A 17672-nucleotide genomic window follows, 5' to 3' on the forward strand; every position below is an offset into this window, starting at 1 on the left:
GGACCCGGAGTTAGCAACATCCCCCCAAGAACCCGAGGAGTACAGTCCTGGCCCCTAGCCCTGCCAGTGTAGCAGAAATGATGACGGATGATGATGGCAGCAGCAGCCGTTCTTCTCTGGGTGAGTAGCTTAATGTTGTTCGTGTGCAATTTGTTTAAGCACCGGTTTGAGCACCGTTTAAGCACAGTCACCGTTTCAAAAGTACCGGTTTGGCACCGGTATCGGATAAAACCTAAACGATACCCATCCCTAATGTTAAGTAAAACAGAGTCATGTGAGAAATAATAAAGACAATCTCAAAGATGTCGACGACGACGATTGTACCGCATTTTGATCCGGGACGTAATCTGCATGAAAACAAGCGCTCACTGTTCCTGCTCAACAAATGACAAGGGCGGAGCCTTATACCACGTGATACAGAAGCTGTGCCGTGTGATGCTAAAATTAGCAGGGAAAAAACAACGGAGAGCACGTCAGGGATGACGAGAAAGTGACAGGAGAAAATCCGTCCCTGTCAACCACCCAAACATCAATAACAGGAACCTTACACAGCGCTTCCCTATACCCGTCGAACTCCCGCAGGCACAAAGAAATTACGGAGGCTATCACTTATCACCTGACCAAAGATATGGCTCCCATCAACACTGTGCAAAACGAGGGATTTAGGAAAATGATCAACACCCTAGACAAACGCTACAGAGTGCCGTCCCGCAACTATTTTTCTATTGTTGCACTACCTGCTCTATACACGCAGTGTCAAGCAACGGTGGAGACGGAATTTCAAGTAGTCATGTGCGATACCACTGATTTCCTTTCCGATCCGATACCAAGTAATTTTCAGGCGGGTATCGACGATACTGATCCGATACCGATACTTTATCCAAAAACCGTATTTTATTCTTTGTATCTCAAATTATAGCGTCATAATGATTGCAGGACATCAGATTACTTGTTCTTATCACTTAATAAGAATCCGAGAATCCCGGAGCCACCATTCTCCCGAATTTCCACCTGGACAACAAAATTGAAAAACCATATCGCAGAATTCATAGCGCGGCCCAGCCAATTCCAGTTTCCAACAATGGCAGCAGCTACTTAGTTTTAATATTACTCTTATTTCTCTTTCTGGGTCGCAAAAAAACCCAACTTTTAACATGTTTTCAGATGAGAATGTAGCTGTGTAAACTTCAAATATCTGAGCCGATCGACACATCGTTTTCAAACCCCCGCGGTCTTTCGCTACTCGGGTTAAACATGATATACAAGTCACTTTGATAACTTAAAAATGTTATTGTTTGGCTTTTTCAGTGTTTTATTTGTTCGTGAGTAAATCGGTTTGGCTAAGATTAAAGTTATTAGATTAGATTAAATTAAATTTAACTTTATTAATCCCTCGAGAGGGTTCCTCCGGGGTTTTCACACAGCCGAATAAACATGAAACAGAAAACTAATTAAAGAAAGTGTGAGACGGTCGAGAGTTTACGCCAGCGCCCGGTTATATTTTAGATAGCAAGGAGCAGATGGCTGAGTTTCACTCCACCGAGGGAACTCATGACGTACTACCTGGCTTTCTTTAGACCGTGAAGGGCGGGTCCTCAGGTGGAAGCAGCCTCTGAATTTGGACACCCCCGCTGTTTCTGGACCGGCTAATAATAATAACGGTGACATTTAACGTATTTTATCCGATAAATAAACACTGTAAAATGTATTTATCAACCCCCCCCCCCCAACAGCCCCTTTGAATGTCTCCCTAATTCTGAGGTCTCAAGGTTGGGAAAGTATAGCCACAACGCCTCACTCTTGGAGCACTTTTTTGCCACATGTATCGCAAACCATGACTCAGCTGTTTGAAACTGATGAATCAGAATTGGTTTGTAAAAATGCTGCAACTTCAGTGGTGTGGAACTGGTCTGGCTTTCGTCCATCAGATACACAACAAAGCACTATTTTTGGTAGAGCATGCTAGCGGGCTGTCGTTATTGCCGTGTTGTTTGGAAAATACGGCACACTTAAAAATCAATCCTTTGATTTTTCTGAAAGTCGACAGTGCTCCTTATAATCCTGTGTGCCTTATGTATGAATTCTGTTTTTGTTTACTGACCTCGAAACGATTTTATGTCGTACACGGCGCTCGAAAATCTGTCAAATGTCTTAGTACGACTTTGCTAAGCTACAAACCCGCACCGCTTGATGGATTGTCGGAGCATTACGGCTATATTAGGCAGGCGCCTCGCGGAGTGATACGTACTGTGCTTCGACATAATATTACCATATTGTGTGTGTATTAGGGCTGCTCGATTATGGCAAAAATGATAATCACGATTATTTTCACTGAAATTGAGATCTCGATTATTTGACGATATTTATTTAACCCTTTAAGACCTACCATAGAACCAAGTTCGCCAGAACTTATATATATATTTTTTTTTTACATGTTGTAGTGCCATTTGTGGGAGCATTTCAAGTTGCTATACATCAATACAACTGTTATAGCCCATATTTTAATAATATGTATGCATTAAGTCCATAGTAATTACATTAATTGCAAAAAAGTGCAATAAACTACAAAAAAAAATTGAAAATCGTTTTTGTCTTTTTTTTTTTCTTCTTTTTTTTTTTTTTTACATATATATATATATATATTTCTACTTGGGGAAATTTAAGAGGTTTATCCCTCAAAACTTTAAATACAAAAAAGTTGCAAAAAATACTTTACAACAACAGGAAATTTATTTTGAGTGTCTTCATAGTTTTATTTTAGAGATACAGCAATTTTTATATACTGCAGGAAAAACGAAAAACAATCTTATGATGCAAATTTGCAAAGAAAACAGCATGTGCATCAAAATAAACTATTTCCAGCAGTGCAATTCGAGTTCTAAGCATCCCAGAAACTATTCAGAAAAGTCAAACATTACTTATAAAAACACCAGAATAGGCTTTTAAGGCCTACAAGTAAAAAACTACATTTTCCGCGAAAATGACGTCACTTCCGGTTTCGGGCAGGAAATGGCGGACATGTGATAGTTCGCGCTGACGTCTGTTTCAATGTGGGAAGTGTTACGAACAGCTGATCGGATTGGCAAAGCGTTTCTGGAATATTATGTTTTTGTTCCTGCAAGCCTTTTTATGCAATTTTTGCAAAGCTATATGTGAAAGGAAACCGTGACCGAGGACAAGCTGATGGCATAAGATGCAAGTACAACTCCTCTGGTTTCAAATGCAAAAAAAATATTGCGCTAGCTTACACGGTTCAGGTTCTACAGGGATTTAAAAATAGTTACACAAAACGGAGCGTGCTGCTCTGCCCGGCTTTAAAGGGTTAACAATAACAATGTATTGAATAATGATTTTAAAAAATAATATAAAATAGTGTGCAAATACTGATAACAGTGCAAATGTTTGCAATATAAGAAATAAATGAAAAATGTAAACATCTATGTTTAGTGAACTTTGCAGTGTTGCTCTGTGGTGCAGCTACGACACCATAGCAAAGTTTACACACTGTGTCTACTTGATCCACGTCTGACTCCACGAACCCATAATGTTTCCACACCACTGAAGTTTTTTTTTTTACCTCTCTTTTCAACCAACGGCAGTCACTCTCCTCTCCAAATAACTTTTGCTTAGCTTTCCGAGCTTCCCTCGGGTCCATTTAATTGTTGTGACGCGTGTTTGAAACGCAGAGAGGTGCGTTCGATTTGCCACACCGAGCAGCGCGAGAGTAAAGCACGAGGGAGGGGCTAATAATCGGCTCAGTCATTTTTAAAGATCGTTGAAAGCCCAGATCGTAATCGTGATTAAAATTCAATTAATTGAGCAGCCCTAGTGTGTATAACCTCTTTTTAAGTTTTGTGGATATTATATATGGTTATGCTAAGGATATGTTGGCCAATTTACACTGGAAATGCCCTTTGGTTAAACGGTCAGCAAGGAATTTGCACTGTTAAATTTTTATATAACTTTAATGCACATAAAAAAATATATATATAGCTGCTTGTTTAAGTGAAAATACATTATTAGTGCAAAAAACCCCATCAAAGTTGTGGAGTTGTAAAGTATTTTGTCTAGTGTCAATTATATCGTCAGTTATATCGTTATCACAAATTTTCAAATGTATATCGTGATAAATATTTTTGGTCATATCGCCCTGCTCTACCGAGAAAAATAAGTGTTGTGATTATTTTGGTCAATTTTATAATTTCAATTATTTAACACAAGATATTAACTATATTAAAAAAAACTGCATGATGGAATCATCCAGAGCATCCGCTGCTCAACTGGAGGAGGTCAGAGTGCAGGAGGGACCTGCGCACCAGCTGGACCTGCCTCGTTTCTACCAGAGACCAGCGTGCGGTGGGGTCCTGCATGCCAGCCGCCTGCGAACCTCGGCTCACATCCGTAACTGCTGCGCCAACGCCGCTTGCCATGCAGCCGAGCCAACACATACCTGCTGCCGAATAGGTTCGGCCGGATGACTCCCCGGCCTCATTCAAGCGATGGGGGTATGTGGCAAGGCGTGGTCTGTGGTGTGGCTGCGGGGGAGGCAGACACACCTGAGCGGCATCAGCAATCACGCCTCACTGGCTTAAAAGCAGAATGAACTGGATTCTGTTGTTGTTAGTGGTGTGTTTAGCTGGCAACTGAAAAGCTGCCACCGTGCATAACTTGTGACAACCGGAAATAAAAGAAAAAGTGCTGAAAAGTGGGAAAATGTGGTGGAGTCTGTCATGCATTGTTTAGAGACAATGTCTAGCCTTAACAGCCTTAGCCTCTAGCATTAATTTACAACAAAATTGAATTAGTTGCCTTACCTGATCTTTACACACCCAGTGTGATTTGAAGCTCTGCAAAGGAGGCAGACAAGATAGCACACACACCCAATGCTGATGTTCGAATTAACTCAGGATGCACACGCTTTAAAGTGGCAGCACCAAGATAAAGCCAACCATGAGGTTCAAACACAAAACCTTCTTGCTTTGAAGCAACAGTCATAAATACTGGTTCACCATGCTACCCTTAGTTTTCAAATGGTTCTTTCATGTTGGTGTTTTCTTTTGGGATATATAAGCACCTAGTTGGTGAAGTGGTTCCTACAAAGAAGGGTTGCCACACAGGAAATAAAACATTTTCCCACTTTGCTTTCACTTTTACAGTGAAATCAACTTCAAAGAATCAGCAGGCGATCCTTCTGCATTATATCTATGCTGGGGGTGTGTCATAACCGCAAAGGCTTGAAACCCCTACACTGTACCCCATCATGCACCTCACTAAAAATGTAACTACACATCACATAAATGCAACCTTCAGTTACTGAGATTGGCCCATTGAGTAACATTTCCTCCTAAACAGTTCTGGTCAATTCTTCTTGTGATACCATTTTTTTAAAGTGACTAAATGAAAAAGGCTGAAGAAGAAGACGAAGAAGAACTCCACCATCAACTAATGTTTTGGCATAATAATGACCACAGAGCAATAGGGATGGGTACTGATGGTTCTGACATAATTGGTAGTAACCAGAACGAAAAGCAGCGCACATTTCGGTGCTTTTCACCTTTCCAAGGATAGTAGGTTTATACAGTTACATTCTCGCCTGAAAATATGTTAAACGTTTATTTTGTGACCCAGAAAGAATAATAAGAGTAATATTAAAACTAACTAGCTGCCGCCATTGTTGGAAACTGAGCTGGGCTGCGCTATGAATTCTGGGACGGAGCTACTTCTTCTTCGGGGTTTAACGGCAGCTGGCATCCTTGTACATGCAGTGCTGCCATCTTCTGTTTCACTCCGTTATTACAAACTTAAATCCTACTACTTATTCCTGCGTCTTTTGTGATCTTACAAAGCTTCAAACGACGCGTCGACTATTGAATCAGTCGTCGACGATTTTGATAGTCGACGTAATCGTGACTAGTCGACTAATTGTGGCAGCCCTACTAACCACGTTATTAAATTAAGGCATGTAAGGTGAACTGGCAAACACCGTCGTAGTTACATGCGGCTGTCTTCTTGTTTGATGGCAGATACTCCCTTCACCCTGGCCAAAAAGGCTAAAATGACCAAAGAAAAAGTGCAGAAAAAAGGAGACTGCTAAAAATAAAAACATATGAGGTTTTTGGACAAAGTTTGTGTTTTCCATTCTTTAAGCACCGGTTCGAGCACCGTTTAAGCACGGTCACCGTTTCAAAAGTAGCGGTTTGGCACCGGTATCGTATAAAACCTAAACGATACCCATCCCTACAGAGCAATATGGTTATGAGGTTAAATGGGGTTGAACTAGCACTACTATAAATGTTGGCAATAGCAGTGGTGCTGGACATTTCTATAGGTGCTACATAACTTGCAACTCTGTCTTACACATTTACAATAGCTTATTTAAAATAAATAAATAAATAAACACTACTAGGTTTAATAAAATCTTTAGTATCCAAATTTTTTATTTTTATTTAAAAAAAAAAAAAAAAAAAAAAGAAGAAGATAGGGTTGGGTAAAATTCATATTTTAACTGGAATCTGGAATTAAGTACAGGTACCCAGCTATACCTTTTTGGCATTTTAGACTGATCTCTAATCTGTCTTTTGTCTCTTTGGTGCTGGAGAAATTTGCTTTCTACCAGTTTCAGGATCTCCTAGGGAAAAAAATGTCATCACTTAAACATTTCATTCTGGTTTCAAAACACATAATGGCACAGAATCAGATCATTTATTGATTTTCTACTGGAGAGTTGTACTAAAGAAACTCTGCAAAGGTTTCACCACCAGGTTGATTAGTTTTTCATCATCACCTGCTCCCCTCACATGGGGGCTTTACAAGGATGCATCCTAGGTCCAGTACTCTTCACTTTTCCTGCTCCCATTAGGAAATATTTTCAAAGAAAATTTCAAAGAAAGTGTATCCCAATGCGAGTCATCTGTTATGCAGATGACTCACAAATCTATCTTGCTCTCAAAAAGAATACCACAGCCCCAATTTCAGACAAAGTTGTATTTCTTGAACCTGAATCAACAAAAAACAGAAGTGGAACTAGCCCTCCTGAGCCTTATGCGTCCTTTAAATGTCGTCTTGGCCCTTTGGATAATTTCTAAATGTCCCTTGCAAAAAAAAAAAAAAAAAAAAAAACCTGACAACAGCTTCACATTTGGTAAACAAATAAATGCTGTTGTTGGAGCTAGATTCTTCCAGTTGACGGGTTTTCTAAGGTCTAACCCCATTGTATCTTTAATTGACTGTAAGGAAGTAATTCATGCCTAAAAGCCATATACTGGGATATGGCTTTTAGGCCATATCACAGTATAATTTGAAGCATGTGCAGTAACGATATATATCGCGATATATTCTTTTCTTCTGTATAAAGTATTTTACACACTATAAGGCACACTTAAAATCCTTTAATTTTCTCAAAAATCGACAGTGTGCTTTATGTATGAATTCTGGTTGTGCTTACTGACCTCGAACCGATTTTATGTGGTACACGGCGCACAGAAATCTGTCAAAAATGTTTTAGAACGACTTTGGTAAGCTATGAAGCCGCACCACTTGATGGATTGGAGGAGCATTACAGCTGCCGTAGTCAGGAGCTTCGCGGAGTAATCTGGGTCCAAAACTTCATCTGCTTCAGGTCCCAAAGTCAAACGAACACTGAGGCATCACTGAGAGTTAAAAACTGTCTAAATTCTTTCATCTTTAATAAAATGATCAGCATTTTTGTTACACCTGGTAAAGCAGCAAAGTTTAACATCCAGGCATGAAAACAGAATTTATTAAATTCAACAGTTAGAAATTAGCAGGAAGTTAGCTCGCTAGTTTCCACCTAAACATGATATGCCATGTTCTGACTGAGAGATTTTCACTCGATAAAAGTTAACGTGAGGGATTCTGGTGGTTAGGGACAAATGCAACTGCATGGCAGGATGCTATAAATGGACCAAACTTCAGTCAGGAGAACAACTGAGATAATCCATCCACAATACGAGGTTAGTCATTAATATACTGCAACATGGGAATAGAGCAGCTGCGAGAGAATTCAACATTAATGAATCGATGTTACGGAAGTGGAGGAAGCGCAGTTTTTGGCTTTCCCCATATTCCAAAAGTGCTTCATCTCTTTGCCATTACTGCCGCCAGGCATAATTTGCAGATGATGTTGTTTGCAGCCGCTGCAATGCTTTCGACCAAAACAGGCGCAGCTTGATGATGACACCATTAACATGCGCTATCGCGGTAGAGCGGTACAGTCAAAATCTCTACAGTTGGCCAAATTTATATCATTTCTACCGTATACCGTTTATACCGCCCACCCCTACCTTCATTTCATGCATGCTTGACTATTGCAATAGTCTTTATCTGGGCAGCCAGGCTCTGCTTTCTCATCTGCAACTTGTCCAAAATGCATCATCTCGACTCCTTACAGGAACACACAAGCGGAACCAAATTTTTCCTGTTTTGGCTTCTTTCTTTCACAGTGTTTTTCAGCTTTTGTTTGTTTTCAACAAATTAAATGGGTTAAAACCTGACATTCCTGCTCTTAACTATGCACATTCCCAAAAGATTGATGAGATAAATACAATTCAGTCAGTACCCCTAAAACCTAAAAAAAAAAAAGCTTAGTACCCAACCCTACCAGTTTCAAAATGTAGGTAAATAAATAAATAAATAAATAATCTTTTAGATGTTATAACATGTTTTGACCAGTGATCTGTTGGGCAAGGCAATACCAGACCATCAATGTTTCAAGTTTTCTCCTTTGAATTTTCAGATAATATTTAGAGCACATTATGGCCCCCAAATTGGCTGTGCCACACACAGAGGTGTCACCACAACACTATCACCGTTTTTAATATCGCTGTATCAATATAATTATCTGGCGCCAGTGAGGTCGGCTGCCATGCTGGATGCTCTGCCCTAACTTCTCCACTTTTTGCAGTTTTTCGTCACTTTTTGCTATATCTGCGATAATCTTGCATGGGCATCATGCAAAACACACAAATCCGCTACAGTAGAGACACTTTGGTTTCTATTGGTCTGCAATACAAGAACATTTCACCATGTTTAACTCCGGACCCAACCTGGCCAAAGGAGATCCTGAGAGAGAACAAAGGACGCGACCCTAAGCGACGGCCTCGAGGTAAAAGAGCCGGCATCAGGAACAGGCTACGGGCTCGCGCACACCGCGCACCCATGCCCAGTATCCTGCTAGCCAATGTTCAATCCATCGAGAACAAGCTTGATGACCTGAGAGCCAGAATCAAGTTCCAGAGAGACATTCGGGACTGCAACCTCCTCTGCTTCACCGAGACTTGGCTGAACCCAGCGATACCAGACCACGCCGTGCAGCCGACGGGGTTCTTTTCGGTTTACCGCATGGACAGGACAATGGAGTCGGGGAAGAAAAGAGGTGGTGGAGTATGTTTGATGGTGAACAACAGATGGTGCGACAGCACAAACATCTCCCCACTCACACGCTCTTGCTCGCCCAATCTGGAGCTTTTGATCGTTAAGTGTCGCCCTTTCTATCTCCCTCGGGAATTCACTGCGGTCATTGCCTGCACTGTTTACATTCCGCCTCACGCGGACTCGGACACTGCCTTATGTGAGCTACATGAGGCTCTCACACATCAACAAACACTTCACCAAGATGCCGCACTCATTGTTATGAGAGATTTTAACAGAGTGAATCTCAAATGGACATTTCACAACCTTCACCAGCACATCAACTGCCCCACCCGGGGCACGAGGACATTAGACCACTGCTACACCCTGTTCAAGAACTGTTACAAGGCTCAGCCCCTGCCGGCATTTGGAAAATCGGACCATTCCGCCATCTTCCTCATGCCTGCCTACAAACAAAGGCTAAAGCAGCAACCACCAATCAGGAGGGAGGTCGCTCGCTGGACGGACCAATTGGTGGCCGCGCTGCAGGACGCACTGGATGACGCAGACTGGGACATGTTTCGGCACAGCTCTGATGACATCAACATGTTTACGGAAGCGGTTGTGGGATTTATCGGGAAACTAGCGGACGACACAGCAGAAAGAACTATCATCCGAACGTTTCCCAACCAGAAGCCGTGGGTGGATAAAAACATCCGCGACGCTCTGAGATCACGCACCGCTGCCTATAATGAAGGGCTTGTCTCCGGTAATATGGACCTATACAAGGCTGCGTCCTACAACGTGCGCAGCGCGGTCCGAAAGGCAAAGCGGAGCTACGGGGAAAAACTAGAGTCAACAGCTACGACAGTGCGACTCTAGGAGCCTGTGGAAAGGACTGCGGACTATAACGGACTATAAATGACCAGCTTCTTCAATGATGAATGCAGATGTTTCACTGGCTGATGAGCTGAACACGTTTTATGCTCGCTTCGACGCCGCAGCAATTAAAACAACAAACGGCTGCGCGCGCTCGGAGTGCACCAGTGAAGAAGATGCATTCGTCATCACAGAGCATGCTGTGAGGAACACCTTCAGGAGGGTGAACACCAGGAAGGCAGCAGGACCAGATGCAATCCCTGGCCGGGTCCTTAGAGCCTGCGCTGATCAACTAGCACCGGTGTTCACGGAGATCTTCAACCTCTCCCTGGCCCAAGCTGTGGTTCCCACATGCTTCAAACAGTCCATTATTGTCCCTGTTCCAAAGAAACAACAGCCCGCTTGCCACAATGACTACCGTTGTAAATGACCTCATTAATATTTGGTAAAGTGTTTTGTAAACTTATGAGTGGCTATTATATTGTTGGAGTGAATGCTTTTATTTTGAAAGTCACAGAGCGACAAGGTGCCGTAAATCAAGTGGCGTAAACCATATGGCAGAAGCGCGCGTTTTAATGCACAGAGAGAAGGTGTGCTCTATGGTTAATGGACGGGAATGGGAAAAAGAACGGCTATTAAGGTGCAACACTGAGTCGAAAGCAGTTTCTTAGCACCTGGTTGATGAGGGAACAAGGTTTGTAACAAAGTTTGTCCTGTAGATATGTATTTTGTTGTTTTACGGAGCATATAGCTGCTGACCGCTACTAAGCATAAAGGCTAAGTTTTCACCCACTAGAGGGCGCTAACGTACCTCGTCATGTTTAGGCAGCGATGCAACGATTTCCCTGTTATATGCAATAATTTACAAGTTTTAGTGTTATTTGTTATGTAAGGTAAGGAGAATTAATTTGTGATTAATGAATAAGTCAAAAGGTTAAAGGTAACACACTGTTTGATTTACTAATAGTCTTTTATTCTGTATGTTGTAGCTCTTACGGTGTGTTCACATACACGGCTGTTTAATAAAAGGATTGTGAACCATCAGTTTGAGAGACCATCTTTTCAACCGGGGATGCTACAACCGTCCAGTAGCACTGACTTCAATTGTGATGAAGTGTTTTGAAAGACTGATGAGAGATCACATCACTTCTTCACTTCCTGCCACCATCGACTCACTTCAGTTTGCTTACCGGACTAATCGTTCCACAGACGATGCCATATCTCACCTGCTCCACACATCCCTGAGTCACCTGGACACTGGCAGAGGGAATTATGTTAGGATGCTGTTCGTGGACTACAGTTCAGCATTCAACACAATAATTCCCTCTAAGCTTTTCACCAAGTTGACGGATCTAGGACTCAGCTCATCACTGTGTCAGTGGATCCTCAACTTCCTCACAGACAGACCCCAATCAGTGAGGGTGGGAAAACAAGTCTCCCCCTCCATCTCACTCAGCACTGGAGTGCCTCAGGGCTGTGTTTTAAGCCCCCTGCTGTACTCACTGTACACTTATGACTGTGTAGCCACATCCGACACCACCTCCATTGTCAAGTTTGCTGACGACACTGCTGTTGTGGGCCTGATCTCCGACAACATCGAGACGGCCTACCTGGAGGAGATTAGGAACCTGGAGACCTGGTGTCAGGAGAATAACCTCCTCCTAAACATCAGCAAGACTAAGGAGCTGATCGTGAACTTCACTACAAAGCAGGCGAGGAATTACAAACCCCTCATCATCAGTGGCACGCCAGTGGAGAGAGTGGACAGTTTCCGATACCTGGGTGTCCACATCACTCAGGACCTGTCATGGTCCTGTCACATCAACACCCTGGTTAAGAAAGCCCGTCAGCGTCTCTTCTTCCTCAGAAGACTTAGAGACTTCCATCTGCCACTGAAGGTGCTCAAGAACTTCTACTCCTGCACCATCGAGAGCGTCCTGACGGCAAACATCTGCACCTGGTTTGGGAACAGCACCAAGCAGGACAGACGAGATCTGCAAAGGGTGGTGCGCTCGGCAGAACGCATCATTCAATCAGAGCTCCCTGACCTGCTGTCCATCTACACCAAGCGGTGCAAGTCCAAAGCTAGGAAGATTATGATGGACCTCTCCCATCCCAACAATGGACTCTTCTCACTGTTGAGGTCTGCGACGCGCTTCCGCTCCCTTAAGGCCAAAACAGAGAGAATGAGGAGGAGCTTCTTCCCCCAGGCTATTCGGGGCCTGAACCAGGTGTAGGACTGGACTCTCCCAAACACGTCACTATAAGACTGGACTCTCACACACGTCACCACACGCACTACCACACATTTCCTATAATCCTATAATTCCTATAATTTATAATCCTTATCTTTATAATCTCTTCTGCTATTTGCACATTCTTTACTGTAAATTCCTAAGTTAATTTGTAAATTTTTGTAGTAAACTGTAAATTGTAAATATTGTAAAACTTTTCTTCTGTCATTTAATGGTCGGGCATTGTACAGCTACAAGCATTTCACCCCCATGTCATACTGTGTATGGTTGTGTGCGTGTGACAAATAAAATTTGAATTTGAATTTGAATTATCTAACACTCATGTCTTCAATCCAACTACGCTAGTTTACATAAACTTAGCAGTGCACAACAAGCCCAAATGAAACAAAGCGTGGCTTGAACCACGAGACGTGACGTTTCGGTGACTATTTACTCTATGCTATGGATACTAATTCCACACTTATACCATGATGTAGACACAGAAACCCAACAGCCAAGTAGTCCTCCTTATTGTATGGCTTTAAAGTCCACCTAGAGCTGGGCGATAGAACGATAACGATATGTATTGCGAAATAACTTTTTCTCGATAGAAAAGTTAAACTATCGCGATAGACCTCACCGCTCTTGTCCTCTTTAAAAAAAAAAAAAAGAAAGAAAGAAAGAAAGAAAGGAGCAGCCAATCCAAATTAAGTAGCGCAGAGCCAAACCAATCACAGCCGCAGCGTCACGTGACGTGACTTGTTACGTACAGCACAAGTGCCAAGCCGCACATGTGTATTTGTTTGGCAAGCAGCCAGCCGCAGTGCCACCCGGGTAATGGAGGAAATGAGTGTGCTGACTAGAGAAAAATCAACCGAGAGCATGACCGAAGGTTACCGAAGAGAAAACAGATGATGGTTCCAATGCCGGAGAGATTGTCGAACGGAAGAGCCATAGAAGTTCCGTAGTGTGAAGGTATTTCGGCTATTTCAAGTCTGACAAAAACAGAGCAGTGCGCACTGTAAATTGTGCTGAAAGCAAGTCTGGAAATACAATAAACCGGTGCATGCTCAATCTCTGACTGGAAGCGCTAATTCGTCATTCGGCTTTTGTCAGACTAAAGTAACTGTTAAAACTGTTAGAAAAGCTAAGCTATACAACAAGGAGAGATTGAGAATTTCCTTTTAGTTCTCAGTTTATTTGATATTGACAAAAGTTAATCAATTTTGTCTGTTCTTCTGTAAAACAAACTAAGATTTATTTTTTAGAAAAATAATATTTTGTTTCTAAGTGGAATTGACAATTTAGTCTGTTTTGTTTGTTCTATTTTGAAACTTAAACGCTTTAGCGGCTGCCTTTTGTGTAGTTTGCAATATTTGCCTTTATTTATCTGAAAAAGTCTCATGTTCCTTAAGTACATCTACCCTGTTGAACTTATTATGGGAAATAAATATTTAAATCAAAACAAGCTGCTGATTATTTCACATTTTACTTGTGAGCAACGGCACATTTAAATCTTACAAATATAGTTATCTGGCTTATATCGCGATATATATCGTTATCGCCTGAAATGAAAAAAAAAAACATATCGTGATATGAAAAAATCTTATATCGCCCAGCTCTAAGTCCACCTAAAGTCTACTGCTTGGACCGTATGTGTAGTTTATGGTCCATCATGTAAATTTGTGGACAAGTGCATGTGGTTGCAAAAAACAAACAAAAACAAAAAGCTAGCCATTTGTAGAGCAGGGCGATATGGCCAAAAATATTTATCACGATATATATTTGAAAATTTGCGATAACGATATAACCGACGATATAATTGATGCGAGACAAAATACAACTCCACAACATTACTAGCGCAAAAAGACAACCTTCCATTTATTTTCACTTAAACAAGAAGCTGGTTTTTATGTACATTAAAGCTTTATAAAAATGTAACAGTGCAAATGCAAATTCCTTGCTGAAAGTTTAACCAAAAGGCATTTCCAGTAGAAATGGGCTGACATATCCTGAGCATAACCATGTATAATATCCACTGAAGTTAAAAAGAGGTGCTTTGCAACATTAAACTGCAGTGTGCAGTACGTATTTTTCGCACCATAAGGTGCACGGGATTATAAGGCACATTAAGCGAAACAAAGCAGTCAGATAAATCAAACTTTATTAAACTCATTCTTCTTGCTTCCTCCACTTCTGTACCATTGATTCATTAATGTTGAATTCTCTGGCAGCTGCTCTATTCCCATGTTGTTGCAGTATATTAATGACTAACCTCGTATTGTGGATGGATTATCTCAGTTGTTCTCCTGACTGAAGTTTGGTCCGTTTACAGTATCCTGCCATGCGATTGCATTTGTCTCTAACCATGAAGAACCTTCACGTTAACTTTTATAAGTGGAAAGGTGTTAGTGTTCGTCCTCCAGCTTCACTGTTTATGTTATGCTAACATAGCTGTGTCGCTAGCGATCACGTAGCACATCATTATATACCAGCTAGCCCAACTTCAGTAACCCTACAAACGTCACTGCTGTTTAGTTTCCTGTCTTCATTTATGTTGGAAGTGATAGCAGAGCTGTACGTTTGATTTTTTTCAGAAATCTCTCCGTCAGAACATGCTATATCATGCTTAGGTAACTAGCGAAACTAGCGAGCTAACTTCCGCTAGCTTCCTGCTAACTTCTAACTCCGTTAAATGTAATAACTTTTGTTTTCATGGATGCCTGGAAGTTAAACTTTATAGTTACACCTGGTAAAGCAGCAATGCTGATCGTTTTATTAAAGATGAAAGAATTTAGACAGTTTTTAACTCTAAGTGATGCTGCAGTGTTGTTTGACCTGAAGCATACGGAGTTTAGGACCCAGATTACTCCCAGATTTAAGAGCATCTTAGTCCGACAAATATGACAATAACAACGGCCGCTTGCATGTTCTGCAAAAAAATGTGCTTTGTCGTGTATCTGACGGACAAACACCAAACCAGTTCCACATCACTGAAGTTGCACCATTTTTACAAACCAATTCTGGTTCATCTGTTTCACTCAACAATCGGCCATGTGCGTATGAAAACAAAGGCACTGCGCATGCGCGTTTTACTCCCATTCTATCGCGATATTTCATTTTCCTATCGTTGCCTAACATTATACCGGTATTACCGTGAACGGTATAATATGGCCCAGCCCTAGCCATTTGCACGAACCCTCACACTACACTCACCATCTGATGATAAAATTTATATCACAGGGAACCACACAGACCCTGTTGGTCTCACAAACATGTAAATTATAGTCCCACAATAAACTGGAGCAGGTTTGAAACTCAAACAGGGATAATGCTTAAAGTTGGTGATAAAAACACAATTCTGGGTTTAGATTGTGACTATTGAAGTGGGTGTAAAATTGATTTACTTTGGTTCTGAGGGGGTGAAGTAGAAGAAATATATTTTTTCAGGGATTTACCTTTTAGCATTCATTTATTCAAACATTCACTCAGGTTGCCTGTTAATAACCAATCTGATAACCAATGTGTCTTTTAATTTTTAAAATGAAAGGTCCAACATTTCATTCATATCATTTCTATCACATGAAAAATAAAGCCTTCCAATTCCACCGACTGTACTCCAACATGGTGCCTGAAATTATCAGCTTAAAACCATGAGATTGGCACGCATATTTCCTCATTTTCCTCCTTTTTAAAACAGGTGAAGTGGCCCATTGAGGGCAAATGCATCAAATAACAAACACACTCACACACCAGATATGAGCGTAAACGGAAGTAGCTCAACAGCTCAATGCCCTACACCTTTCTCTGCTACACCCCGAGATACTCTCAGCACTGTTGGAGCGACCTCTGCCGAACAAAGCAAGCATACCATATTTGCCATATCTACTAAAAAGAAATGAAGCACCAGAGACTGAAGCTGTGGCAGCTTTGCACATGCCGATCAGCTGAAATGATCCACCTTCACCATTAAAACCTTCCTGTAAAAGCAAATCAAATCAATGCACCTACAAAACAGCCAGCAACACTGAGAGCCGTGACAATATCCAACACAGATCAGCCTTCAATCGACGAATAATTCAAATCATAATTGAAAGGTTAAAAAAGAGAAATAATGAGTGAAAAGGTGAATCCGGATCTGGCGCCATATGTATGCAATGGGAGGCTGTTGCAGCTCTGCCAGTGCTGGCTTCATTTGACTGCATCAGTTACAGCACACCACCGTGGAGATAGCATTATCAGTCGAGCGTTTAACCGCACTGTTGGGGAATAAATCGAGACCGATCGGTGTAAAGAGGACAATCGCTGGAATCCGGGTTTTTTTTAGTAATTTAAAAGTGAGCATTCTGTTGTTAGCTAGCATCGCTGCTAACAGCTAGCTACAAAACAGTGTACAAATTAGCCACCAGTGAGCCGGAGACAAACAGTGCAGCAAGAACTTTGAGAATATTGGCTAAAAATGCAAGTTTAAGGTGTGTATGTGGTTTATTTTGAACCGCTAAAGCTGGACACAGGCAGGACAGTGACACAACCCGGGACCATGTATAATCAGACCCCGGCACAAAGCGAACAACGTGCCTGCACAGAGTATTCATTTTCCGGGGCGCAGCATCTTCCTGCACATTCAGTTGCCCTCCGGTCCAGCACAAAAGCAAAAGACTCCAAGGCTGGCAGCGGCCAATTTGACGCGAACCGACAGTTCGACACCGGCGGCTCGGCCGCTCACAGGGGGCTGGTCCACCGGTCGGGACAAAACATATTTTCCGTGGAGCGGAAAACAGGGCAAAAGGAAAACAAGCTTGGCGCAGAAAAAGCTCACACACTCACCTCGGTCCCAACCGAAGCCATGGTGCCTGGACGTAAACTCCGCCCACCGTGGAATTACGTCACACTTATTGATGCGCGCACTAAGTTAAAAAAGCCACACCTGAAGGCTGCTTTTGAAGAGCTTCTGTACTAAGACGGGGTATCAACGGCTCCGAAGGACAAAATGAGGAGCAAACAAGGGCAAGTCAATCAATTTATGGGGAAAAATGTCAAATTTCCTAGAACAAAATTTGGAAATGTACAAGAAAAAGCTCTCAAATTTCTGAGGAGAACAAAAACATTTTTTTGCAAATTTAGAACTAAATTTTTAAATTAAATATTTACAAAGAAAAAATGGAAAAGGTTACCAAAATTTAGAACAAA

The 17672-nt window shown here is 41.7% G+C and overlaps 1 protein-coding gene across 1 annotated transcript in view; it reads right to left on the bottom strand.

Moving 5' to 3' along the window:
• The window catches only part of ehmt1b (euchromatic histone-lysine N-methyltransferase 1b), a 41833-nt gene extending 24383 nt beyond the window's left edge, over positions 1–17450 (bottom strand). The window contains exon 1 of the mRNA XM_026174419.2: positions 17310–17450. Coding sequence (XP_026030204.1) covers positions 17310–17330 — 21 coding nt within the window. The 5' untranslated portion in view covers positions 17331–17450. The remainder of the gene's footprint in view (positions 1–17309) is intronic.
• Positions 17451–17672: the final 222 nt, after the last annotated feature.

The sequence above is a fragment of the Astatotilapia calliptera genome, chromosome 7 (genome assembly GCF_964374335.1).
Source record: "Astatotilapia calliptera chromosome 7, fAstCal68.1, whole genome shotgun sequence".
NCBI classification, from domain to species: Eukaryota; Metazoa; Chordata; class Actinopteri; order Cichliformes; family Cichlidae; genus Astatotilapia; species Astatotilapia calliptera.